This window comes from Thunnus maccoyii, chromosome 18, assembly GCF_910596095.1.
Source record: "Thunnus maccoyii chromosome 18, fThuMac1.1, whole genome shotgun sequence".
Lineage (NCBI taxonomy): Eukaryota > Metazoa > Chordata > Actinopteri > Scombriformes > Scombridae > Thunnus > Thunnus maccoyii.
Window position 1 is genome coordinate 28,730,641 of NC_056550.1, and position 27,227 is coordinate 28,757,867.

General features: G+C 39.5%; 2 protein-coding genes and 1 long non-coding RNA gene across 7 annotated transcripts; 2 read left to right on the forward strand and 1 right to left on the reverse strand.

Annotated features, from left to right (window-relative positions):
* Positions 1–5,837: 5,837 nt before the first annotated feature.
* On the forward strand, positions 5,838–14,663 carry LOC121884480 (keratin, type I cytoskeletal 13-like). Of its 4 annotated transcripts, none has more exons than XM_042393323.1 (8): positions 5,838–6,064; positions 8,106–8,392; positions 10,402–10,484; positions 11,021–11,177; positions 12,307–12,468; positions 13,159–13,284; positions 13,388–13,611; positions 14,309–14,663. In XM_042393323.1, the coding sequence occupies exons 2-8, from the start codon at positions 8,222–8,224 to the stop codon at positions 14,571–14,573; spliced, it is 1,188 nt and encodes a 395-aa protein (XP_042249257.1). In that variant the 5' UTR covers positions 5,838–6,064; positions 8,106–8,221; the 3' UTR covers positions 14,574–14,663. The 4 variants fall into 4 exon arrangements, with proteins under 4 accessions (XP_042249257.1, XP_042249256.1, XP_042249255.1 ...); XM_042393322.1 differs by lacking the exon at positions 5,838–6,064 and adding an exon at positions 6,127–6,242 and having other exon boundaries at positions 8,109–8,392; XM_042393321.1 differs by lacking the exon at positions 5,838–6,064 and adding an exon at positions 6,331–6,645 and having other exon boundaries at positions 7,923–8,392.
* LOC121884573 lies at positions 14,645–15,669 on the reverse strand. The gene is made up of 3 exons (XR_006092374.1): positions 15,585–15,669; positions 14,885–14,980; positions 14,645–14,728 (listed from the first exon to the last, which is right to left on the reverse strand). It is a non-coding gene; the product is annotated as an uncharacterized LOC121884573 (long non-coding RNA).
* A 469-nt stretch (positions 15,670–16,138) lies between these two features.
* On the forward strand, positions 16,139–27,227 carry LOC121884490 (keratin, type I cytoskeletal 13-like). 2 transcript variants are annotated; one of them, XM_042393334.1, is made up of 9 exons: positions 16,139–16,225; positions 22,729–22,851; positions 23,244–23,663; positions 24,373–24,455; positions 24,665–24,821; positions 25,143–25,304; positions 25,935–26,060; positions 26,146–26,366; positions 27,061–27,227. In XM_042393334.1, exons 3-9 carry the CDS (start codon positions 23,265–23,267, stop codon positions 27,152–27,154), a joined length of 1,242 nt encoding a protein of 413 aa, XP_042249268.1. In that variant the 5' UTR covers positions 16,139–16,225; positions 22,729–22,851; positions 23,244–23,264; the 3' UTR covers positions 27,155–27,227. The 2 variants fall into 2 exon arrangements, with proteins under 2 accessions (XP_042249268.1, XP_042249270.1); XM_042393336.1 differs by lacking the exons at positions 16,139–16,225; positions 22,729–22,851 and having other exon boundaries at positions 23,083–23,663.

Genomic DNA, 27,227 nt, shown 5'->3' on the forward strand with positions numbered 1-27,227 from the left:
AACATCAATATCTGGAGTTTCTGAATTAACAATCTCAAGATTTCTAAAACAGTTTCTCATTGACATGAAAAAATGCTCAAAAAATACTCATTTTTTCCTCACAAATATGAAATGCTACAAGCAAAATTATGAGATACGGAAGTCATTCTTTTTCTTTCAAACATGAATAATTCCCAAATTGCACTTTTTATATATAACGTGATATATAATTATTATATATATATAATTATATATAACACAAGTTTTTTTTTACGTTGTACAATGAAAACAGTGAAGATGATTTCTGTCAGTTTGAATGTTGGACTTTGTGAACTTTCCACAAAGACGCTTTCCTATAAAATAATAAAAACAAATAAATAATAGCAATAGAAATATCATTTTAATGTGGTTCATTGACCATTTGTGTACCTGTTCACCAGGTGAAGGCTGTGAGCAGCGCGTGTGTGCGTGTGTTCTTCTTCTTTTTGTTTTTCATTTCGGAGCCAAAGTTAACAGATTAAATCAGCTGCAAACATCATCTACAGTTTCAGGGTCTCGCCTATTCTTTCCGCATGACCGCATGACTTCTGTTTCCGCATTTCTCAGCAAAAACAGAGTGAAAATGATCTGTTGACAGTCACATTGACAAAATACCAGAAACATTACACATTTTACTATAGTTTGAAGGTCCATATCTGTAGAATATGTCACAGACATGAAAAAAATGAGGTGTCAGTGGTGTGATCAGCCTGAGGAGCGCAGCCGGGGCGGGGAGCCTCTCTGGCGGGGAACTCCAGCGCAGAGAGTCGGTGACACACGGAGCTTCTTTTCTCTTTTCACCTACTTCCAGACAGAGATTCACTGTTTTTATTTTCCTTATTTGTTGTCAGTTTCCCTCCTGACAGTTTAGAGGTTTGTTTGCCTTGTTTGGAGGGATTTTCTTCACTCGGAGCGGTGACAGCAGGGTTTAACCGGCGGAGTAATCAGTAATCAATAAAAGAACCCGTTCTGTGTGAGGAGTGTATGTGTCTGACACAGAAGTATCCCCAACCAGACACCACCATACCCGCTTTCACCTCACATATTATTTATTTTTCACAACTGTACTTCTTAACCTTTTTCTGTCTAAACTAAATATAAATGGAATTTATAATTAAATGATATGAAACTTTCTGTTATTGAAGCCATTATCAAGTTCACACACACTGCTCAGGTGGAGGTGGGCTGTGTGTGTGTGTGTGTGTGTGTGTGTGTGTGTGTGTGTGTGTGTGTGTGCGCGCGCGCAGGTGTTATACAACCTTTAGTGCTGCAGGCGGAGGATTCAGGTGACTGACAGGGTCATGATGGGAGGGGCGAGCTGGAGCAGGTTGTGTTTCCCTGTGGCGGGGGGGGAGGTGTGTGTGTGTGTGTGAGTGAGGAGGCAATCAATCATTCAATCAATCCAGCAATTGATCTTTATTTGGCATCAGTAATACAGGTTAGTAGGAGAACTGATGATGATGTTTTCTGCATGTGGATGTGATGTCATCATTCAAATCAGAGAACAAACTCTAAATGTATTTGCTCAGTTTTTATTCCTGTTTTCTGGTGATGAAACGTTGTCTGTTGTGGTCGTCACAGCAGACGAAGAGAAGCTCGGTGTCGATGTATTAAAAGCTTATCACAGGTATTCTGGTGGATATGGAGGGTTTTTTTTTTTGCAACCTGTTATTATCTGTAACTTTTAATCTGGTGTCTACATCAATTTATATTAGTAAATGTAGGCCTCAGCTCCAGTATGTTAGTCCTGTATTCACATAAGTTTAAATAGAAAAGTCACTTTGCTTTTATGCGTTTCATTTACAAAGTGTGTTGACACGTGAAACGAATCTTACTCTGGTTTCCAGTACATTCAAATATAAAATATCCTAAAGAAATGTGTCTGTAAATGATTAAATAGTTTAACTGTAAGCCTGCTAGTTAGTGAAAAACAACCTTCACATAACTCACATTTACACATATTCACCTAAAAAAACAAATAAACAAACACAAACACACAGATTCATCTGTTTATGAGCATCTGTCCAGGTGTTTTATCACTGTCACCTGCAGGATATGTACAGCAAAAGAATGATTGCATGAATAGATACAATCAGGGCTCACGTTCACAAACGTAAAAAATGTATCATAAATTAAATCCACTTTATTCGTAGTCCCATGATGCCTTGCATGAATTATGGGTGTAACTATTCTTTTCACTGAACTGTGAGAATTTGTGGTATGCTTTTCTTTTCTTTGTGGGGAAAATAAATAATGTGTGAACATACCTGTCACACCTTAAACAGGATCATGTGATCAGACCTCTGAAGTGTCCTCAGATAACATACAGCAGCATGTTTCACTTCTTTATTGATACTGTCGCTGCTGACGGTGAAGCAGCCAACAATCTGAACAATCTGAACAATCTGAGGCTCATCAGGACAAACTCATAAAGTCAGGTTTTGTTGAAGTACACATATTCTGCACATTCCCAGCATGGCTGTATGAAGAGAACTGGATACAGCATCAGAGGCGGGGCCCCGTTCTTTCCTACGACAGTTGCTCAGTTGCTCTTTTGGCCCAATGTGGCCGAGACGGCTACTTCCTGTTTAGCCCTCCAGCTGACTTGAGTGGGGATAAAACAATTCAGTCGTGTGGCTCTTCTTTCATGGTTTATGATCCTCAAAAAGTGTATCTGCTGATTTACAGACATCTCTTTTACAATTTAATCTGTGGGAAAAAGTTGTTTTTAGGCCCATGTTGTAATTACAGTTTGGCCCGATGTTCCTCCTGTATCCAGCTCTCCTTATTCATGCATGATTTTCAGCTCTATATTTATATTCTGGGGCTCTACTGGAATATCTTTGCATGATTTCCAGTTAAAAACTCCTTATTTATCTTCTACTGGTCCTTTATGCAGCCCCTCAGTTCAGCCTCTGTCTGAAACAGGCCGTTTTAGCTCCTGTCTCTTTAAGGCTCCGCCTCCTGATGAGCCCAATCTGTTCTGATTGGTCAGCTTCAGGAAGCTTCCTCCGGCTCCGGAGGCTACGTAAACAAACTATAGTAGCAGGATTTCACTTCTTTTTCTCCTTCTTTACTCCAAATGTCAACTTTTCAAATCCATCTGTACATGTTGGAGCTGAATCACATCTGAAATATGAGAGTGGACAACACATGGAAACACCTTAGCAACCACCTTAGCAACCACCTTAGCAACCAAGGCTACAGATCGGACAGCCTTTTATGAACATGTGCAGTGGATGACGTAAACTCGTCAGCAAGGTAGAAAAAAACGTCACAAACGAAGCGTTCAGGACAGGTTGAAGCCCTGACTTTTGACTTGCAGGCAGCATTTCTACATACGTTTGTGTGTGTTTTTTGTGATCTTGGTGTTGTCGCAGATGAATTTTGTATTTCATTGCCCTTTGTACAATGACTTGAGGAATTGTCTGTTTGAAAAGATAGAATTGAAAAAATATACATTTGCTGACTTGCCTGAAAGTAGACTGTATCATGATTTTTTCCTCAGATTTTTATATTTTAAGATTAAAAGTGTTTACATACTGCATATATATGTCTATATACACGTACGTATTCTGATTTCCTTTCCTGTTATTCATCTCAATACCTCTGATCTGTCTATTAACCCCTTTGCGAAGGTCTTCTTGTCTACTGTAGCATGAAGATTTCCCTTCATTGGAACTGTGTCCACATACTTTTGGCCATATAGTGTCTTACACCTCATTCTGTGCACAAACCTGACAGACTGACCTACAATAAAAGGACTCTTGTTCCTCTTGAAGTCCTGATCTCTTCTCTTCAGTTTAGTATATCATATATGAAAGTCAGAATTACTCAAAATGAAACTGAGTTTATAATATTTACAGACGCACAAACATGAGTTAGGGTTCCTTTTATTTCGATTTTTTTTACTTAAATGACTTGTTTTCATGCACTATGAAAATGGTGTACAGATCAAGTCTTTGTGAAAGTGCCACTTTCAGCAAAGATTTTCAGTTTTTCTAACTTTAACGGCACAAAGTTTTGCTGTGAGTACATCACATTGCTAACTTAAAGATATTCTTTAAGATTGGAAGGTCATTTTTAACCTTGGAAACAACTTATGAAGGAGTAACACTGATTATTTTGTCAGCTGTCAATCTGACATGGATGAGATGTCCTGAAAGAAGGAAAAATGGAAATTTCAACAACAATTCAATGAAAACTGTGCAGTGTGAGTTATGTCATTGTGTCACAGTTGTATGTTAACTCCTGTAAAACACGTTCTTAAGTTTGTCCTCGTCAACTGTCACTAAATGTTTCTTTCTTTACACCCCTCTCACAGAAACGTGTTCGACATGGTGTTTTTCACGGTGAAATCCGACATTAACCTTCAATGAAGATAAAGGTCCGGGTGTTGTACCTACCTGCCTGCTTCCCCCGCAGCCTGAGAGCAGCAGCTGCAGATGATGAGAACACGCCTGCAGCAGAATACCACAGAGTTATGTCCCACCCAAGAAACGCTTTAACATTCAAATCAGTAACACTACGTGACATGCCATCACTTCAGTTTGAGCCTCTCATCAGTGTAATCAGTGTTATTACATCTGATGACTGCACGCAAATAAACTGCTGGTTGAAATTCTGAAAAGCTGTTTAAATCCACAATATTCTGCTGCTATTAAAAAGATGATATATATTTGCCATTTCACCTCAGTTCCTATTGACAGGGCTGGGGTCTGAGCTTACCGTCCTCCTGCATGCTCATGCATGAGTCCTGAGTACGTCATTTCTTTTAATTAGTTAACATGTCAAAATGAACACGAGAGGAAATCTTGTTAGTCGTAGCTTGCATGATGCAAATTTGTTGAAATCGGCTCCAGATTTGTCAAACTCAGAATCTGATCTGATTTATTAGCCAAGAAAAAAAAACATTATAAAGACTAAACATGGCTCAATAGAAAACTAAACTAATTATTTTTAATTGTCAAGTCTTTTGAGTTCTTAAACATGGAATGATTTTGAGCTTTGAATAAAAAAGCCAAACAATACATTTTCATAGGAAAGGGAAAATAATTCAGAATCAATATGTTGGGAAATGAATGGACAGACATCTTGCCAACAGATACAAGAGTTGGGATGACACCAAAATAAATTACATAAATCTTCTGGAACCAGTTGACAAAACGAGCAGGTCACATATCAATGTTGTCTTTATATTAAAAGTGTTTAAAACGATGAATCATTTCAGTCACACCACTACCTCCCCTACCACCCCACTGAGTTTCTAAGAAGCATTATGACACCAGAAAGAACTGTATCAATAAATAAAGCATATTCCATCGGTGGTAAAGTAATACCATACTTGTCTAGAAGTTCAGAGTATTTATTACATTAATGTGTTACTAGAATTGAGGAGTTATGTTTATATAATGTGTCTCTACTGTTCCAGATGTCTATAAATGAAAGACCAGGATAGGAGCATTCGTTTGTGAAAATGTGACCATTTTAAAGGAATTTTTTCAACATTGTAGTTGTAATAAAAACAAATTTAAGGATTCCAAGTTTTGAGAAACTGTTTCATCCAATTTATCTTGAAAGTAGTGTTAAGGGTGGAAACCATGTTCACGAGAGTTCATTAAGACTGATTTTCTAACATTATGTATTATGATGTATTATGATATGATATTCTGTTTCTCCACATAAAACTATGAAGCATGTTATCAATGGCCACAGTGGTCTGTTGGTTCACATCTAGAGATAAAAGCTGCAGTAAGTCAGGATATGAGCCTCTGCCTTCCTGTCATTAGGTTTAGAGATATATCCATATAAACTGGCAACAAGGAGAATGCTGTTATCAACATTAAGAATTAATAGAACATAACAGCCTTTAGGGTCACTTTCTAAGTGCCACATAACTCCATTAAAGTGATTCTTTAAGATAGCAACCTCTGCAGAGAACCATATGCCATTTACCCACTGAGCTTTCCAAAAAGAAGACAAAGCTTTACGCTTTATATTCGCTCTTAATCCTCTGGCACTGAGAGAAACAACCGATAAAGACAATGTAAGAAGTGTTGTTGGTCGTCCTCGGCCTCTGCTGCTTATCGTTATGACAACCTAGACAATGAATGATGTTGGTATCTTCCCTGATCTTTGTAGGGTCTCTCTAACAACAGCACAACAAATGTTGGCAACCTTGTCTTTGATGTTTTCTTGTTTGTCTCCAGGGACATCGTGGAGCCGTAGGTTCCGTCTTTGCTGGTACTTTTCTGTCTTTACCTTTTGGTTTTTAAATTACAAATGAATTACGAATTATCCGATGATACCTGGATCTGACAGCTTATATATGAACTTTTTCAGTATTTAGCAATAAATCAACTTGCTGGAAACCAGTAATATTACTGTTACAGGTGAATTTGTATGTGACACCTATCCTTGCAAGCTTTTTTTTTTTTTTTTTTACCACACACTACCTTTGATACACATCTATTCTTGCAACATATGACATGTATTCCAGTGAGAAACAGCCACCAGTAGCAGTGACAACGCTAACGCGGACTACATAACGTTAGCTCTACAGGTAGTGAGAAATTAACTGTGAATGTCCCAAACATCAACCGGCAGCACAGAAACCCCCTCAAACAGGTAACGTTAGCATAGAAAATAATAATTAGCATGAAAACAATAAAGTAACTTCATGAAAACAATAGTAACATTAGTAATATTATTATAACCACTCCTAGCAAAGATAACTGGCTCACATATATTATAATTATTATTATTATTTATATTTTTTATTGTATTTTATTTTTAGTTTTGTCTGGTTTTTGTCACGTTTTCTCTGTTTAAATGTTATTGTATCTGTTTCTACAGTACAGTATTTCATGTCTCTACCTCTGTCTGTGTTTACGTAAAATCCCTTCGCACCAATCAAAATGGAGGCTTGGCGGTTGTAGGAGACTTACAGAAGACACCTCATGTAGTCCTGAGTGTCAGTCAAGCTGACGAGTTAATCATGTTGGGAGACAGAGCCTCCCTTCACCTCCTCCTATATTAAGTTACTGTTTCTGTTTAATATGTGTTCATGCTTGTCAAAAGTTGTGTATCTCAGGTTTTGTCAGGATTAAAATGGTTAAAACTTTGATGTGAAACCAATTAGACCAATTAATTAATTAATTTGCAACATTTTATCAAAGAAAAATGTGACCACCTACATTCTGTTTTATATCATTTAAATCATCAACAACAAGACATCTGAGCTGTGATGAACATTTATTACACTGTTTTCTAATGTTTTATAGACTAAACGGTTAATAGATTGATTAAAAAAAAAAAAGAATTAAGATCATTGTCAGCTGCAGCAGGAATCATTTAGTTGTTTCAAAACGATTCATGTAATGATTTAATTCTGTCAAACTAGCCTCTAATACTCTAATCTGTTTACTCAAGATTAAGCAGCTGACGAGGACTCATCCTAGTCAAACAAGTAGTTTACTCTTTAAACCAGTTTGGCTCCTGCTTCACAGCACAATAGATCTGCGGCCAACAGTTACCTAACAGATGATTCTAAGCATGACCATAGTTTTACGCTTCTGATTGATTTTTAATTCCTGCTGGGAAGGAACTTTTTTCATTTTCATTAAATGTCACACAGGTCTGGACTCGTCCTGCGGTACTCTGATATTTATTGTAAAGTAAGAGTGGCGTGATGATGCCTCTGCAGGTGCAAGTACGCTGTAGCAAATTTCTCAGACACACCCACATCACAGGTTCATTACTGCGAGTTGTGAGTTAAACAAAGCAGGTGTCTCCTCCCAGGCTTGGCATGAGCTCCCCCTCCCCCTCCTCCTCCTCCTCCTCCTCCTCATCTAACAGTATAAATTATCAGACTCTCTCTGAGCTCCTCACTCTCTCCTCTCCAGCTGAAGCAGAACAGCCTCCTTTACCGCAGCATCTGTAAACTGACAAAATGATGAGCTTTAGCTCCAGAAGCTCCAGGTCAATGGGTGGCGGAGCCTACATGAGCAGCAGCAGGTCCATGTATGGCGGCGCCGGTGGCTCCCATGTCAAAATTTCCTCCGGTGGCTCCTCCATGTCCATGTCAGCAGGTGGTGGCGGTGGAGGTGGTTATGGCTTCAGCTACGGCGGCGGCGCTGGCGGTGCAGGGTTCAGCTTCGGCGGTGGCGATAGCTTGGACATCTCAGCCAGCGAGAAGGCCACCATGCAGAACCTGAACGACCGTCTGGCCTCCTACCTGGAGAAGGTGCGCAAGCTGGAGACGGCCAACGCCGACCTGGAGCTGAAGATCAGACTGTTCCTGGAGAGCAAGGCCTCCCCCGCCGCCAGAGACTACAGCGCCTTCTGTGCCACCATCACAGAGCTGCAGGCCAAGGTAAGCTCACGTTTACTCACGTGACCTCTGCAGCAGGAAGCACATGATTCACCTGCAGTGATGGAAAACAAAAAGCCCATTCACTCAGTTTTAAGATACATGTACTTTATACTTCTACTCCACTACATTCAGCTTTAGTAGTTACTTTTCAAGTTATGATTTCACACAAAAACACTTATGTAAAGACTGAATTGGTTAAGGTCACAGAAAGATCACCGTCTCTGCTTAACACAAAAAAAGTCTGCAGTGACTTTTTGACTATTAACATTTAAATGAAACCACCATCTTTCACTGACCTTAACCAAACCTTAAAACACACACAGGACTCACGATGCCAACACAAAGTAATTGGAAAATGTTTTTTATTAAAATATGAACGTTATTTTGAGGAGACAGCAGAAGTTTGGTCAGAGGTCATCAAGGAAATATTTGTACATGGCTGATAAATATTAACAAAACAAATTAAAATTTGAAGCAGTCATGTAACTGGATCATATAAACATGCTTTAATCTGCACAAAGTCATCATACAAATATTCCACTTTAAGCAAAAAGAACAAGAGATGAAAGCTTGCAAGAAAAGAATTTATAATAATAATATTTATACGTCATGTAGGGACAAACTGAGAAAGTTGGTAGAACATAAAACTAAAATAAAACTTAATATTTTCAGTGATTTAAAGACACACATTCTTTTAATGAAAAAGACTTGAATGATGTAAATAGACTGTTGAAATTGATGCCCATTATGAACAGCCCAAGATAATGTACTCACAGTTCAAAACCCCAAAATATTCAGTTCATTGGCAAATTTAACAAAAGAAAACATAAAATCAACTATAACAATTAATTGATACGCAAAATAGTTGCTGATTAATTTTCAGTTGATCCACTAATTGTTGCAGCTCTACTCTATTATAGTTATATTTCTTTCATTTTTGCTGCTTTATTTGTGTGTTTGAACGGTGAAAAAAACTTTTTACAACCTTGAGCTGTTCTATAATAATATTTTACATTTTTATAGGCAACTGTGTCATTTTTCTTATAATTTGTGTTCCTGGTAGCTTCATACTTTGTGACACTGACAATTGATAAAATTATAAGTTAGACTGATAGCTGAGTTTGTACTGAAAAAAAGGGCACCATGCACGTGCAAAATGTTAAAGGTGCACTGCGCAGGATTTGTCAGTTGGTGTTTGTAAACTCAGCATTCAAAGTTGGCCTCTCCTCCGCGACTCAGAGAGAGAACAAAGCTGTGAATGAGATAAATAAAACATTATTTTCTGATTGTTTCATGGCGGTTACGCTCTAAAGCACAAATAAACACGCCCACACCTCTGCACAACACTGCGTTGCCAGATTTTGTGTGAATGCAGAGCTTCATCCTGTCCGCTGTGGCCTCTCTGCTCTGTGTGTGTGTGTATCTCAGCCCCGCCCTCGGTCAACAGGCACACAGACCTGCTGCTCTTTATACATCTATGACACAGATACAGAGAGCAGAGCGGAGCAGAGGAGAGACACGGAGACAGCACACAGGGTGGTTACAGGGCTGTTATTGGCTGGGAGCTACACACCCACTGCTCAAAGGTTGACGCCCAGAAATGTCCCGAACACAGCAAAAAAAAAAGAGAAAATAAGAAAATAAAGGCAGAGGGCAGAGTCTGTAGATATATACACCACCACACACTTCTAGTGGGTGATTAGTGATGATCGAGAGGGATTACTGTTGTATGAGTCTATACTTTGTTTTTTAGGAAAATCCTGCGTAGTAAACCTTTAAATAAAGACAAAAATGAACGCAGAGAAAGTCACCAAAATAATCCTGGAGAATTCACAAAAAATCACCAGCAGTCGACAAATCAGCATCACAAGCTGACTGAGAACAAATACAAATCTATCTCTGATAAATCTACTATTACTAACACCTTTAGCTACTACTTAAAATATTAGATTAAACAAATGCATAAAACATAAAACACTCACCACGTTTATGTCATTTTTTTCTTTCAGATCCAAGATGCCACCAGAATGAGCGGCGGCATCTACCTCGCCATCGACAATGCCAAGCTGGCCGCCGACGACTTCAGGCTCAAGTGAGTGAATGAATTTGATTAGTAGAGTTAAAATTTAAAGAAACAGAAATAAGCATGCATGTCGACATCTGAGAAAACAAAAGATTTAGAGTTAGAGTTAGTTAGAGTCTGACATGGCAGTATTCACACGGAAACCAAAACAAAATCTGACTTTAGGCAAAAGTCATCAAAAGTAAGAGGACAGGCTGCATTTAAAATATGTCCGAAACTGTACTTTACTGAGGAAAAACAGTTCTTTTATGATGAAAGTTTACTTCAGTAAAGAGTTTACCAGCCAGCACCTAGTGGCAGTTGGAGGAAGTGCAGCTTGAAGCACTACAGCTTTGACACCAACCGTCATCCCTGCCTGATGCCCCTTATTTTGTTTAACAAATTCAGGCAATGGCATCAAGTTTCTATTATTTCAGTGAATAAGCTTCTTTTCATGAAATATTTCAAGCACATTTTCACCATTTCCCCCTCTCTGTTGCCTGCTTAAATCAGTTTTATTTCTGTAAAAAACAGTTTTGAGACAAATGCTTTGTGCTGTGCTGCAGGTTTGAGAATGAGCTGGCCATGCGTCAGTCGGTGGAGGCTGACATTGCCGGGCTGAGGAAAGTCCTGGACGAGCTGACGCTGTCCAGAGCCGACCTGGAGATGCAGATTGAGGGCCTGAAGGAGGAGCTGATCTTCCTCAAGAAGAACCACGAGGAGGTCAGTGGGCTATCGATCCTGATCTTAATAAGCAGATCGGGTATTAACAAGAAGTCACCAATCCACATCGATTACATTTCTGTGTTCAAGTCACAGATTTTAAATTTGTGAAAAAGTACTGGTATCAGATCAATAATCAATATCAGCAGATATCCTGAGCTGAGGAATCAGAATCTGTATCAGGAGAATTGGTGCCTGTCTAGTCCAAACAATATCTGCAACACAGATTTCAGGCAATGTGAAGAGATTAAAGTCCTACAAAAACACAACACAGTAGCTACATATTTAACTCAAAACTGAGTTAAGACCAAAATCTGATGTTCTGATGTTTAACAGCAGTAACTATGCATTTTCTGCGCTCTAAAACAACAGAGCTCAATCAAGTGGAAGCTAGTTGTTGAGATAGCTACAGCTAACCTTAGCTTAAACTAAAACTAATTGTATTAGTTATTGATTTTTCCCAGCTGTTGTAATCTTGGTAAATCAGTCAACTACTCCACAAAAAGGCTAAATCCAATCACGATGGAGAATACAAATAAAGCCAAACTCCTGCTAATGCTAATTAGCCTAGCATGCTAGCTCAGCTTTTGACTCCAGTGGAATTAATGTGATTTGGTGGTTAAGGTCGCTTTAAATATCGATTTCAATAAAAATATAAATAGTAGACTGACTGACACACCTCTATATAATCTAATTCAAGTTTTTCATAAACAAAGTTGTAAATATGGAGCAGAAAGCTGAAAGAACACATGTTGTCGGTGGATCCTGAATATTCTCTTGAAAACATTCACAAAAACAAAGATTAAAGGTTTTAGGTGTTATGTAGGTCATTTGTGGTCAAATAATCCTGTGTCCTATAAAATGAAACATTACAACTTTTCTATTTGTTACAGTTTTCCATCCGTGCTGAACTTCACTGCTTCTGTATTTGCTGCTTTCTGCATTTGTAGCATCGATTAGCGGCTGAAACGTCAAACTAGTTCTTGTTGTGGAGTCAACAGCAACATTAACTATACAACACAGGCTTATAATGCACGTCTGTGTTGTCTTTCTTAAATGAAAGTTAAACTTGCTGCAGCTGCAGGGAGGCGAATCTTCACTTTTCTTGTGTCTCGTTGTTTTTTCGTAGGAGCTGCTGGCGATGAGGGGTCAGATGACCGGCCAGGTGAACGTGGAGGTGGACGCTGCTCCTCAGGTCGACCTCAACAAGGTCATGGAGGAAATCAGAGAACACTACGAAGGCATCACCACCAAAAGCCGCAAAGACTTGGAGGCGTGGTTCCAGGCCAAGGTGAGGACACGGACAAAAGAATTTTTACAAATTTTGTCCAAAGAGGCCGGAGGATTACAGTTAACTATTAATTCAGTAGAGTCAGTTCAGGAAAAAAGTGGCGTTGGGTCAAATCAGGGTGAATTTGACTCTTCTCAGAACTTTTTGTTATATATTTATTTTTGACTTTAATAACCACAAAGATGGTGACTACATTTCAAATGTTGTATCATGGTATCATTTTATTTTTATATGATTTTATGAAGATTTTATTTTATGAGTTTATTTCAAAAAGGGCAAATAGTCAAATTACAAAAGTTTAATTTTGTCTGTTTTGTGGTGTTTTTTTGCAGGTGGAATCTATTATTCTGTTCCATTATGTGTAAAAAAAAAAAAAAAAGAGTATTAGCAAATATGAAAATTATGCTTTCAGATAAACTGAAGGAGGAAATGAAGGAAATACAATTAAAGGAAAAAGAAAGAAAGAAATTAGCTTTATTGTATTTGTTTTTCCGCTGTACGTTTTGTATGCTGTCTAAAAATATATCAAGTAATTACAGCTTCTAATACATAAAGTAGGGGGGTAAAAAGTAAAAATGAAGCTGGTGTAACTACTTTTCATTTCTGGATTACTAAATGTGTATTTCCATGTATTATTTCCCGTCTGCAGGTTAATATGTTGTGATCATGATGTTTTTTTGTTCTCCACAGACAGAAACACTAAACAAAGAAGTCGCCGTCAGCACAGAAACCCTCCAGACGTCCAGATCCGAGATCTCAGAGATCAAACGAACACTGCAGGGCCTGGAGATCGAGCTGCAGTCACAGATCAGCATGGTCATCATCACATCTGCTGCTTTTATATCCAGCGTTTTTTGTTCTTCTTTTGAGGTGATAAAGAAGCTGAACCCTCTCTTCTCTTCTCTCTTCTCTCCTGCAGAAAGCGTCGTTGGAGTCCACGTTGGCTGAGACTCAGAACCGCTACGGCATGCAGCTGTCGAGCTTCCAGAGTCAGGTGGGCATGCTGGAGGAGCAGCTGGCCCAGCTGAGAGCCGACCTGGAGCGTCAGGGATATGAGTACCAGATGCTGCTGGACATCAAGACCAGGCTGGAGATGGAGATCGCTGAGTACAGGAGGCTGCTGGACGGAGAGGCCAGCGGCAGGTGAGAGAATGACAAGATTATTTACAGGAAGGAAAATGTGCTGGAAGTAGATAAAAACAAAACTGCAGAAAATATTTAGGCCCAGCGTTTGTTAATCTCCTCTATCCACTCATATACGGATATTTGTGCTGGATTGAGAACATGTGCACATAAGAATTTTTTTGTGTGTTTTTTGTGTTCGTAAAAAGTCTCCTAGAGCATGTATAGTTCTACTCACATGCAAAATGATGGCATTTCTGAATGGGTGACATATATTTTCAAAAGTAATTATAATCTAATAAAACATTGTTTACAAAGTGCGTAACATCGTGAACATACTTATAAACATAAAGCACAGTATAGATGTTTAGTGTTCTGACAGGATTGTATTTTTATCAGGTTGGAAAAACCTCTGAAACAACATCAAGAAAAAAGTTCTTTAGGTGTTAAATTCTGTAAATAAATAATTTAGCCAGGTTATGAAACCTGCAACAAGATCATGTTTATTTTTTGGGCAATTCAGTTATTTTTTAAATATATATTATTTATTATTCATAAAACCCAGAAGAACATGATTTTCTTGGGTATCAGCTGGGAGTTTTAGTGTCCCATGATGCTTTAAATGTTTGTCTCTGAAGGGAATTTTTTAGTATGAGATCAAACAGATGAGGTTTGGATTCTTGTGACTGAACGCCCTCTTTTTGTTTTTGTCCTGCAGTATCTCCATATCCAACATATCCTCCAACATATCCTCCAACTTATCCTCCGCATTGTCCTCCTCCGCCTCCTCCGCTGTCTCGGCCACCTCCGCCGTCTCCGCCGCCTCCGCCGCCTCTGCCGCTTCTGCTGCCTCCGCCACTTCTGCCTCCTCCACCTCCACCTCCACCACCAAACAGAAGATAATCACCATTGTAGAGGAAGTGGTGGACGGGAAGGTGGTGAGCTCCTCCACAGAGACCGTCACTGAGACCCTGACTGAGTGAGCACCAGCAGAGGGCGCACACACACAGATCGCCCAGAAATTACACACCAATAAAAGTCTGCTGAGGTGCTTCAAAATAAAACCTGGTCTGTTGTGTCTTCTGTCCAAACTCCAGCTGCAGTTCCTCGTGTGACCACTAGGTGCTGCTCCAATAAACTGTTAATGAAAGTCAAGTCAATGATTAAAATTAAATAAACAATAAAAACACTAAATGTCAGTTCAGTCTTCACAGATGATTTCCTGTCATCTAATGAGACTTAATGACATTTGAAAATGATTCTGTTATTGAGAAAACATAATTAAGAAACACACATTTCAGTCCTGGTGGATTTGGCGCCACCTGTGGTCACAGCTGGTAACTGCAGACGCAGCACAAAGAAAAAACCCTCCACTCAACGATGAAAACTGCTGTACAGAAACGAATGTAAATAAGTGAATGGAGCTGTAGTACAGAATCAAAAACAAGATTTGACTTAATGAAAATGTGAAGGATTATAACTTTAAATAGGTTTATTTTGGAGTAAGTAACAAAGTAAAGATATATTTTTATATCAGTTTGGAAAACTGAAAAACAAGCTGAATCAGAGCTGTATCAGCTCTCTTAATGCAGGAGACTGTCCTCCCAAGAAAGACGACACAACAGGTCATAATGCCAAAAATGACCTATAGTTAGGTTTGAGCAGAGGTGTTGGTAGGATCTTGAAACACTGGGAGCTTAGCCCAGCCCAGAAATCTTTCTTCACCCGATAACTGAAACATTCCTAAGTTATTTCAGAGTAAAATTAATATAAGATGTGAGACACTGCAAGTTCTGGTCAGTGGTTCTCAAACTGTGTGCCGTCGCACACTGGTGTGCTGTGGAATTAGTCTTATTTATGATGATTTACATATCTATAATCATATTTGGTATCATAAATGGTGTGCCTCGTGACAAAAATGTTTTAGAACCACTGAGCCAGACTAGCTAGCTAGCTAAAGAGCCCTCTTCTTCATCAGCTTCCTGTAGCCTCACCTGTGCCTCATTGCCTTCATCCATTTTCTTTTGGAAAAAACTTCTTATATCCATAACTTTCAAGTCTTGCCACAGTGAAGTAGCTAGCTAGCTACCACCAGATGTCAACAATGACAAGTCCTATAACCTGTGCACTCTCCTTGTCTCTCTCGCACTCGCCGAGTGTGAAGTAGATCTGCTGCATGACTGACACACATGCCTAAAACATACTTGGATTTTTGATATCATATTATTTTCAAGGGCTTTAAAATTGCAATACACGACATTCAGTCACCAGATGTCGCACTATAGCACCAACATCTCAGACCAAAACAAATGTGTGTTGTTTAGGGAAAAAAAGGAAGCCAACAACTCACGAAACTTAGATCAAACTGTCAAACTAGGAAGAGCTGATCAAATACAGATCAAGATTCTGTGACTGTGTCGCCTATTTCGCACCTCAGATGCTTTCAGAAACATATTTTAGTGAACTGTGTAGCTGTAATTTGAGAAAGTTTGTAACACGGCTGCCATCTTGGAAACAGACACAGAGGGACTCACATGCACCAACATGCACGTGCGGCCGGCGCGTCTCTATCAAGACAAAGAACAGAGAAGCTCGGATAACGACACACACAGAGGGAGTGTGACTTCATTCACTGGTAAGGACGTCATTACTCCACAATATCTCTACATAGCAGATAGTTATTTTCTGACAACTAATACAGCTAAATATTGTTTATTGCAACTTTAATGCATGATCAGATGAATAGATCTGGGGTTTTGTTTTTATTATTCTTATTTTTGTAAAAAAAAAAGTTTTTTGAGACCCGGAGCTGTTCATAAACATTCGGGGCTGTTGCCTCGGACGCCCAGGCTGAACGACGCCACTGCGTTTGAGTGACAGCTGCCATCCAGCAGCCTTAGTAACTGTGAGGTGGAGCAGTGGTGCAGTTCAGATGATGTATATATATGTGGATTGATTTGTTCATTCAGAGGAGGAGGGTGGATGGAGGCTTTAACCCAACAGTGGATTTTGCCCAGGGATGTATTATGAGAGCTGGATACCGGACTAAAAATGGCGCCCATTCAGTCCTATAGGAATTGCTCGCCTGGCGCATACGCCAAAAAAAGTTTCTAGCTTCCGGGTTTGCTTCCGTGTTGTACGGCCCACTGAATATGCGCAGTAATGTTTCCCCCTCTGGCCCCGCCCACGAGCTCCCGCTGGCCCATAGACTTTACATTGTGATGATGTCACGGATTTTTAAATCGCTTTTCTCGGCTCAAGGGAAGTTTGACAAACATAAAACCTTCATGGATCAAAAGTTCATAATAGAAAGAGTCATAATTGACATTATTTGCAGTTCAAGGTGTCCTGTCAACAGTTTTACAGACGTCTCTTACAATGGTGGTCTATGGGGGAAAATCCTTTTTAGGCTGCAGGGGGATTTTTCACTGCAATACCGCGAGTGGCCACTGGGAAAAATTGGCTGCAAGGCTCAGCGGCGGCGCCCCATCCAGCCCTTATTATACATCCATGACTTTGCCACAGGAGACACTGTTCATTTCCTGTTTCCAACCGTGAGTCGAGACAGTTTTTTAAAAAGCGTAACTACAATAACCTTACCCCCATGGTTATTATTTTAGCCATGACGACAAAGGTGGCCTAACTTTAAGGAAATAGTAACTTTAACCCACAACATGTTTCTCTAACTCAGCCATTCTCAACTAGTGGGCTGGCGGCCCACAGGTGGGCCTCAGCGTGCCATCTAGTGGGCCACGGAGGCAGTGGTACTGCCAAATGGTGAAAATTATTTTTTGGGCTGGACTACAATGGCAGGGCCAATCCTGTAACCACGGTGGTCCATGAGTGAGTGAGTGAGTGATGAAGTTTCACCATTGGTCGACCGGCCATGTTGGAGTTTCCTCATTGGCTGTTGCTCTTTCTTTGCCTCTACCGTGGCAGCACTGCGCTGCGTTTGGATTTTATAACTGAACTAATACCAGGATGCAAGCTTTGTATTTCTCTGATGTTTTCACATCACAAATGATGAACAACAGCATTAAAACTCGAGTCTTGCAGGTAAAACATGAGACTCATGTAGCTGTTATATCAGTTTAGTGTGGGGCGGCTGCTCTACGGGTGCGCTTGATTTGACTGTAACTGCAGTAACCGGGCGGAAATAAGCTGACTGAATTTGCACCCAAAATGCTGTCAAAACTTTCATTTATAATTTCCACTGTGAGGGAGAACGCACAGTTAAAGCACTCAAATAACCATCACTCTGACAAAACACTCAGTGCAGAGTGAAAAACGAGAGACATCCACAGAGTAAAACAGATGAAAGAGCAGGAGGAGTTAATAATAATTAGAATAGTTATAATTACAAGTAACATCAGTTCTCTTTCAAATCAAATATCACAACTTTTTTATATTATTATTTTTTTTAACTCAAACGTAGCTGAACCATGTCATGTGATGCTACGTCATTACACTGGGACCACAACAGAAAATTGCAAATGAACATTTAATATCCAGGAATTCACATTATAGACACTAACACTGACTATCACTGTAATAAACTGGCCACATTTTCACACATTGTTCATAAACCGTCGGTCCAGCCATATACCAGGACCTAGTCTTGTTTTTGGTCATTTACAAAGCAAATTATTTTATATATAAATGTGCTCAAGAATTCACATAAATACAAACGTCAAATTAAAATGCATAATTTCAATGACCAGTTACGTCTTAATATCACCGCACCAATCACAACACATCATCAGGTAGAGGCAAATGTATTTTGCCACTGTTAGTTAGCTAACTTTCTCCTTCAGAAAACACGTCTCTATCCACTGTGTTGGAAATTAAACTGATGGAACTGATCATTCTGGATACTGGCTGCCAGTTGGTATCCCTCTCTGTCAAAACGGGCAATCAAATGTCTGTTACTTTTCACCGACATCTGTTTATGTGAGTCAGGGGTTTCCACTGTTACTGTCACAAAATCAAAGGTGAGGAACAAACTGGAAGCAACTTGGAATGCTACTCTGCACATCAGCCTCTCAATCATCCGACTGCGACTTTTTTAGTCATGTTTTTTATTTCTTTTTTATGTATTTGGGAAGGTGGTCGTTGGAAGAAGTGGTCCTTAAGCTACAAAAGGTTGAGAACCCCTGATCTAACTTAACAAAGTGATCATTTTAACCCAAACCATCATCTTTAAACCTAACCAGACCTTAACCACAGTGCTGTCACTTCATCAGACATCATCATTGTTTAACAGTGATGTGTGACGGTTTATAAAGCACAGGCAGATGATGTCGTCCTGCTGATTACTGCTGATAGGGGCGTCAGATTAGAAAACTCTCCTATGTGTTGCTCTGGAGTCACATGATCAAACCACATATCTAGAGTTTAATGTGGAGGACTTGTTGTCATGCATCCATGGAACAAACCGGAAAACAATAATTACACCTGACAGAGTTTAGTGGACACAACAGTCACACCGCTGCAGAATCAGCAACATCCACTTCTTACAGAGTAAATAACAGTAAACCAGTAAACAAGAACAAAGTGATGACTGCACTAAAAAATATCCCCTACAGCCTTCTTCAGGGAAAGTATGAATGTTCAGCCTGTGTGTCACCTCTGACACCAGGTTTTATTAGAGTGACAGTTCAGATCAGTGATGTCACTCTACAGTTTGAAACAGGTTTACTACCAAGTCATACAAGTATTCTAAGTGAGTGAAACAGGTTTAAAGAGTGTAAGTGGCCACATTCTTAACCGAGTAAATTAAGTTAAAAATGTAATGCTGTTTGTGGGGTCAGGGAGACAACGTTATGTAATGTATGTTTTTGTTTATGGAGTGCAGTTGTCTGAGGTGTTATGTTCATGGTATCGTTATTAGGGGGGTTTTTTTGTAACGTTTGTAGTGTGGTTTTAAGTAAATGTAATAAATATAGCATGTGTTTTTAATTGTAGTAATGAATTATAGTTATGCTGTGTTAAACGTGGTAAATGTAATGTTTTTAAATACTATTGTAGTTGCGATGTATGCTTTTGATGTATGGAGATTAAGTTTTTGATATTTTTTTTGTGTTTTAGTTTCACGGTACTCGAAGAATAAAAGTCATCATACCAGCTGAACTCAACGTCTGTTAATTGACACCAAGGGCTGCTACAAAGAGTATTGTACAAGATATACACTGGGAATGTTGTGTTCTTCATCAAGTGATGGAAAGTCCTGAACAAACTCGATGCTCTGCGTCTTTCACCACCAGTGAAAAGCAGCTGCTGACAGGTTGTTTAAACGCCAGCAGCCATGTTTGTCTACTTAAGGACTGACAGGGAAAATACTGCAGGTCCTCTGTTCCTTGCAATGTAAAGTTGTTTCACTGTTATATAAATATGAGGCTTACTAAAGGCACCAAACACAAAGGAGTCCTTTTCCTCTTCTCTGTGCAGTTTAGTGTCTGATCAGCTTTGATTAAAAACACCCGAGGCTAGACGAACACTTACTGAAGAATGACAACAACGTCAGATTATAAACATAGATGACATTGCTGAGCTGGCATTCGGTTGTGATAAGCAGTGGTGACTGAAAGTACTGTAATTACAATTTTTAGGTACTACATTTATTTGACAGCTTTAGTTACTTTTCAGATGAAGATTTGACACAATGGATAATATAACAAGCTTTTAAAATACAACACATTGTTAAAGATGAAACATGGTTACTTTCTCGCCTGAAAAAACATTAAAACTTAATAAAGTGACATATTAACAGTCCTACAGCGAAAATAACAACAGTTTTTAGCCTGGCTCAAAATCTGAGCAATCGCTGACAGTTCGTGTGAAATACATTCTGGGATACTTGGCTGTCCCAAGTCCAGTTCGTGCAATGAATCTTTGGATAGATTGGGTCAAGAAGGATCCAGCCATTGGATCCCCCAAATTCAGGAAAAGAAATGGGACAGCCTGGTCACACCGCTGTGACGGATTCGGTCTTCATATGCAGCCTCTGAATTGGGACACAGCTATGGTTTACTCAGCAAAATCATAAATGTACAGTTTTGATGTTATGATTATGCAAGTAAATAGACTAAATATTACAACTGTGAAAAAAGAGACATGGTTTACAATAAACTGCGTGATCTTGTGTCCTGTTAACAACCAAGCTAGTAAGCATGCTAAGTGAAGTTGGTTAACTGACGTGTTCATGTTGTATCAGACTTAACATTATTACCAGTTTCCAGCTTATAGCTTTCATATCAAAGTCTACTACGACTGTGAAACTCAGACTTTTATTGAAACTCCGACATATCCGCCTTGACAAAGATCAAACAAACATAGAATCTGTTGTTTGCTGAGATTAAACCCAAATTTAATGGATGTAGTGTGACCAAGTTTAATATCGTAAAACCAACTTGAATTGTCTGACTATGTGAACCAGGGGGTCAGCAGTTAGGTTCAACCATGGGCCAGTTTCTTCTTAGTGGATTTACATGAGTTTATTTTGATACCTAGAGTAGATTTGTGAAGAATTATGTAAAAGGTTCAATGCAAATGATTGAAGTCAAAACATCAGGTTTTGTCAGGGGCCAATAATATTTTCTGGAGGGCCAGATTTGGCCCACAGGCTGCTGTTTGCCTACCACTGACATAAACATTTGCAAGTCCTTAACATATCAGCTCTGCCATCCATCACATATGATGTGAACACAGAATAGCTAGCTAACTCTGAGAGTTTTTATTTCCCTCTTAAAGAACTCTTTATTGATTGAAATGAGGAAAAATCCTGAGAATAAAATGCCAGCAGTGAGTAAACTGCTCAGTACAGAGAAAAGAGAAATAAACTCAGTCCTGTGAGGAGTCACAACGTCACCAAACTTTTAATAAAAAAATTAAATTATTTGCTGAATCATTTTCTGGGCCTTTAATGCCACCAAATTCACCAAATACATTTAAGAACATATATTCAAAAGAAACATAAGATATGAAGTGTTTAAATACTTTATTTTTTTGTTATTTTCTAATTAGCTTTATTATGCTTTATATATACATATTTAATTGACTCATTACTGTCTAAATTTTTTAGTCTTGAATTGAGGGTCCAATATTTCTGTTAATTGTACATTTTATGGCCAAAAGTATGTAGACAGTGCTTTGTCTTGGTCTGTTTTTACTGGTTTGTTTTTTGCCTCTTAGGTCCAGTGAAGGGAGATTTTACTACCACTGAAGCATACAATATTATAGACAACAATGTTCAAATTCATTTTAAATTAAAACAACTTTATTTTTCAGTTGGTAATGTCTTTTGTGAAGAGAGTACTAGTGCACACAGCCAAACATGCAAATTAACCAAAAACAGATAAGAGTAGCATAAATAAGTTCAGTTTAGTATTTTTCCTAATTTGTGGCAATAGTTTGTGTTTGTCTCTTTCCTGTTGCAACATGACACAAAGGCAGCTCCATAAACAAATGGTTTTCCCAGTTTGGTGTGGAAGAATTTGACCTCAACCACATTTAGGATGAACTACGGGTCAGACCTGACTATCAACATCAGTGTTGGACCTCTCTAAGGCTCTCAAGGCTGAATGGGAGCAAATTTCTGCAGCCAGGTTCCAACATCTGCTGGAAAACCTTAAAGATTAATGAACAAATGTTTTCTTGTGCACAGGTTTCTTTAAAAAAACAGATCCTGACATTCATTGTTTAAATAAGATTCAGAAAACTTTATTGCCTGTTGTGACAGAAATGGTCTTAGACGTGGCTCAGCATACAGTGTTCTGTACAAAACTCAGACTAAGATATACAGTACCTATTCCTAGAATAAAATAAAACACACAGCACAAATAAGTTAGACAGAATAAAATATATACTTAGAATAAAATGCATGGTACTAGTGTGTGCAAAGTGGTATAGTGCTTGTGTAAGAGTTCATTGTTATACTTGTCTTGGCTTCACAAGTAAGATTTGGGTTCTAAATGAGATGCTACCTTGTTAAATTAAGAATAATTAACAGGTAATTCAGGCAGTAGTGTGTGGTATTTTTAGATCTGAATTTGAACATTTATTTTGTCACCAAACTTCACATTAACTGTAAACCTGCTGTAAAGTGAATGACAGCTCATTTTCTGCCCTGTTTTATGACAGCAAACAGAGCCTGAGTTAAGAGCCGACACAAAGGATTTCATTGTTTGCTTGCACAATAACAGAGGAGAGAGGAGAATCCAAACGGAGTGACAGACAGGTTTGGACGTGCAGAGAGGAATCCAGGTGGGTGTTAGACAGAGGAGGGTCGAGGGGCTTTAGACTGAAATGTTCAACAATCTCATGCAGATTAGATAAAATAAAACTCGTCAGCTTCACAGAGAAGCAGCTGAGCAAACGACATCACTGAGTCACCTGAAAGATATGTTGAGATACTGATAGCAGAACAAACAGAGGTTCTGGAGGTGATGCATCGTTGTGCAACAGGCAGACAGTTAAAATTCCTCCTGTGATTCGTCTGCAGTTGCTCTGTTTGTCGTCGTCCTACTGGCTCTGTGTCTGATTTTTGCCTGAGGCGTGCAGCAGCGAGGGCTGGACCACCAAAACCCTCCCTCACTTTCAGGTGGCATAAAAGGAGCCGAGTTCAACCTTTCCTGCATTCTCTCCTCTCCATCCAGAGCAGGCACACCTCCTCCACCATGACCTCCTACACTCGCTCTGTCACCTTCTCTAGTGGAAACCGCCTCGGCTCCATGAGGGCCCCCAGTGTGTATGGTGGCGCCGGAGGCTCCGGGGTCCGCATCTCCAGCATGAGTGCTCCCAGGAGCTTCTCCTCTGCTGGTGCAGGTTTTTCTGCTGCCGGTTCTGGAAGCGGTGGCTTCAACCTGGCTGATGCCATCGACATCTCTGACAACAAGAAGGCAACCATGCAGAATCTGAACGACCGCTTGGCCTCCTACTTGGACAAGGTGCGCACCCTGGAGAATGCTAACGCCGAGCTGGAGCTGAAGATCAGACAGTTCCTGGAGAGCAAGACCAAACCTGAGGGGCATGACTGCACCGCATACAAGGCCGTCATCTGTGACCTGCAAGACCAGGTGAGTCTGAGTTCTGATTCTGAATGCAGGTTTGTTTCGGTTGTATGTTATGTTACAGCAGAGGCTCAAGAGAAAGAGCAGAAACTTGAGATCATGTGAAAACATCCAGACAAGAATGCTGGCTGGAATCTGAGCTGCTCTGTTTGTATGAACACAAAGCTGAAAATAAATCTTCCCCAACACAAAAGCTTCATCCTCAGCAAGCTGCAGCTCACTGACATGAAAAGTCCCGTGGCTAAACTCAGGTGTACAGTACAAACATAATGTAGGCTTTCTTGCAGGATGAATACAGGTGCAGCCACACCCAGATCAGAGTGAGGCCACCTGAAGGTGAAATGCTGCTGGTTTTGCATGATGTGAGAACAGAAACCACTAAAACAATGACGGGAAATTTGACTTTTATTTGCATAGTTTTTCAATCAGATGAACCTTTGTACCTGTGTACCTGTGTACCTTTGTACACCTTATCTACACTGAAATAGGACACCAGGGCAAAGCAGGCAGCAACTAATCAACCCAAATGAAGTTTCTTTTTCCTTCCTAGTTTTAGTCAAGAATAGAGTTCCTGGATCAGATGAAATTTTGAAAAATCCTCATCAATTAAAAACTAAAACTGTCTTTGAGCCTCTGTACAAGAAACTAAGTTTAGATACTCTGATGAGACCAGTGGATAAAATTCTGTACATTCTGTACTACTTCTGTGTTTCAGATCCTTGATGCCACCCGTACAAACGGATCACTCTATCTTGCCGTTGACAACGCTAAACTGGCTGCAGATGACTTTAGGGTCAAGTGAGTAAACAAACACTGAACTTTTATGTCACAAACAACTTGAGCTCTAACCTCCACCAGAACAAATAAATAATCCTCAGAATTAGTGATACTCTCCCCCAAACTACAAAACGTCCTCCCATCTTACTGTAGTTAGTAGATAAGTCCCTGCGGTTACCAGTTTTTGGATGAAGCAGCTGATGTGATTAATGCTGCTGGTTGTTGTGCAGGTTTGAGAACGAGCTGGCATTGCGTCAGGGCGTGGAGGCTGACATTGCTGGGCTGAAGAGGGTCCTGGACGAGCTGACGCTGGGCAGGTCTGACCTGGAGATGCAGATCGAATCACTGAGGGAGGAGCTGATCCATCTGAAGAAAAACCACGAGGAGGTGGGCATGCCGCTGCAAACAAATAACGATAAAATGAGAAATCAGTATCTTGATTAGGGTTAAAAGATATTTTATTTATCTGTAAGTCTATGCTTATTATTATTATTATTATTATTATTATTATTATTATTATTATTATCAATTTAGTCTACAATACGTCCAAAAAACGCCAATCCAGTCCAAAGTCATGTTTACAAACAGCTGATGTTACAGAGCAGACAGAAAACCCCAAAGAATTTAAATTTAAAAACAAAAATGTATAATTGTGTCTTGATAAACAACTTTTCAAACTAGTTGATTGACTAATTTTTTGTCCTGCAGGACCTGCTGGCTCTGCGCTCTCAGATGAGCGGTCAGGTGAACGTGGAGGTGGACGCCGCTCCTCAGCAGGATCTGTCCAATGTCATGGCTGGAATCAGAGAACACTACGAGACCGTCGCCGCAAAGAACCGCAGAGACCTGGAAACCTGGTTCCAGGCCAAGGTGAGTTTTATAAACCCTCTGATGTCAGAAACTCTTTATTAAAAGCAAAGCAAACACACCCAGAAATTCAGTTAAAATGTTTTTAATAATGACACAATTGTCTAAGTCATTGCCAAGAAACAAAGTAGAAGAAATGACATTAGCAAAAGAGTCAGGGGTTTTCCCATTCACTTCAATATAGTTAAGCATTTTCTAGCAACATCTAGTGGCTGTTAGAGGATCTGCAGGCTAGCACTGCAGATTCCTGTCCCATTAAAAACAAGAAAGGAAGGCATAAAAAACATAAAAAATAATATATTTAGTCAGTAAAGGGTAAATTAAAAACAAAGTAAGCATATATTAAATTTAATAAGTTGACTGATTTAATAAAAACAAGTAAATGTGTGAAAGAAAGTGAACAAACAGTGTGGCATCTGAATACATGTTGATTTTAAAACACTCTGGCCTTCCTCACATAACATAAAAAAGTACAATAAATAGTACAGAAATATAAAAACAAAGAAATGTGTGAAATCAAGCAAACAAACAGTAGAGTGTCGTCTGCATACCTGTGGATTTTAAAACACACTTTGACATGATTTCTGAGGTTTTTTATTTATTTATTTATTTATTTATTTTGTTGTTCTACAGTCAGATGAGATCAACAAGGAGGTCGCTGTGAGCACCGAGTCGCTCCAATCATCGCGCTCTGAGGTCACAGAGGTCAAACGCACGCTGCAGGGTCTGGAGATCGAGCTCCAAGCACAGCTCAGCATGGTGGGTTTCTAACATTTCTGGGTTTTTTTCTTGTAAATTTTCTGAGACTAAATCTCCTTTAAATACTGTTTTCACTCCACTTCAGAAAGCGTCTCTTGAAGGAACCCTCGCCGACACCCAGGGCAGGTACGCCAACATGCTGGCGGGCTACCAGAGGCAGGTGGGCGCTCTGGAGGAGCAGCTGGCCCAGCTGAGAGCCGACCTGGAACGGCAGGGACACGAGTACCAGTTGCTGCTGGACATGAAGACCAGGCTGGAGATGGAGATCGCCGAGTACAGGAGGCTGCTGGATGGAGAGCTGTTCAGGTGAGTGGACCAGTCAAACCAGTCCGAACAGGGATGATACTGGGATTCCATCAAATGTCAGGTATCAGCTGGTCAAGAAACATCTTGTGAAAATAAATGAATAACTTCTGTTTCAGCAGATTCATTATGGAGGTTCATCTCCACCAGCAAAATAATAAATAAATGAAACGTAACAACATAACATACAAACATTTATGAGTCCATAGACTGACAAAAAGTAGCACAGTTAGCACAAACAGTTAGGGAAAAGGTGTACTGCCTGTGGTCTCCTGTTAAAAATGACAGTTTAAATAATGAAAAATAACAGAAATCATAAATACATAAAATTAAAAGTCTTTTAAAGAATGTTACATTTAACATTAAACATTTTCACATCACCAAGATTACAACACTGTGTACTGACAATATAACACTTTATCAGTTACATTTGAGTTTTATTACACTAAATGTTGGTTTTTGGCTCATGTGAAGCATCCATGTTTGTTTGGTTTTCAGGCACTTCCTTAGTAAGTGCCAAGTTGGATATATCTGAGTTTCCCAGTGGTTATTGTGACTTGGATGTTGATGCAAACACTATTTACAAAACTCGTAATTACAAAAGACGCTGTTTGGCAGCACTGACTGTAAGTAGCATTGTTTTGTGTTCAGCAAAGGACTGGAAGGTAACAGGACTGTTTCTATGTTTTCCATGCAGCCCACCAACCTCCAGCACGACCCGCAAGGTGCTGATCGTCACCAAGGAGATCAGTGACGAGGAGGACAGCTCTGAAACTCAGCAGACAGAGTGAGACGCCAAACATCTGTCAACATGCCGCCATCCGTTCTCAGAAATCCACAAATAAAACACCTCTGATGAACTGA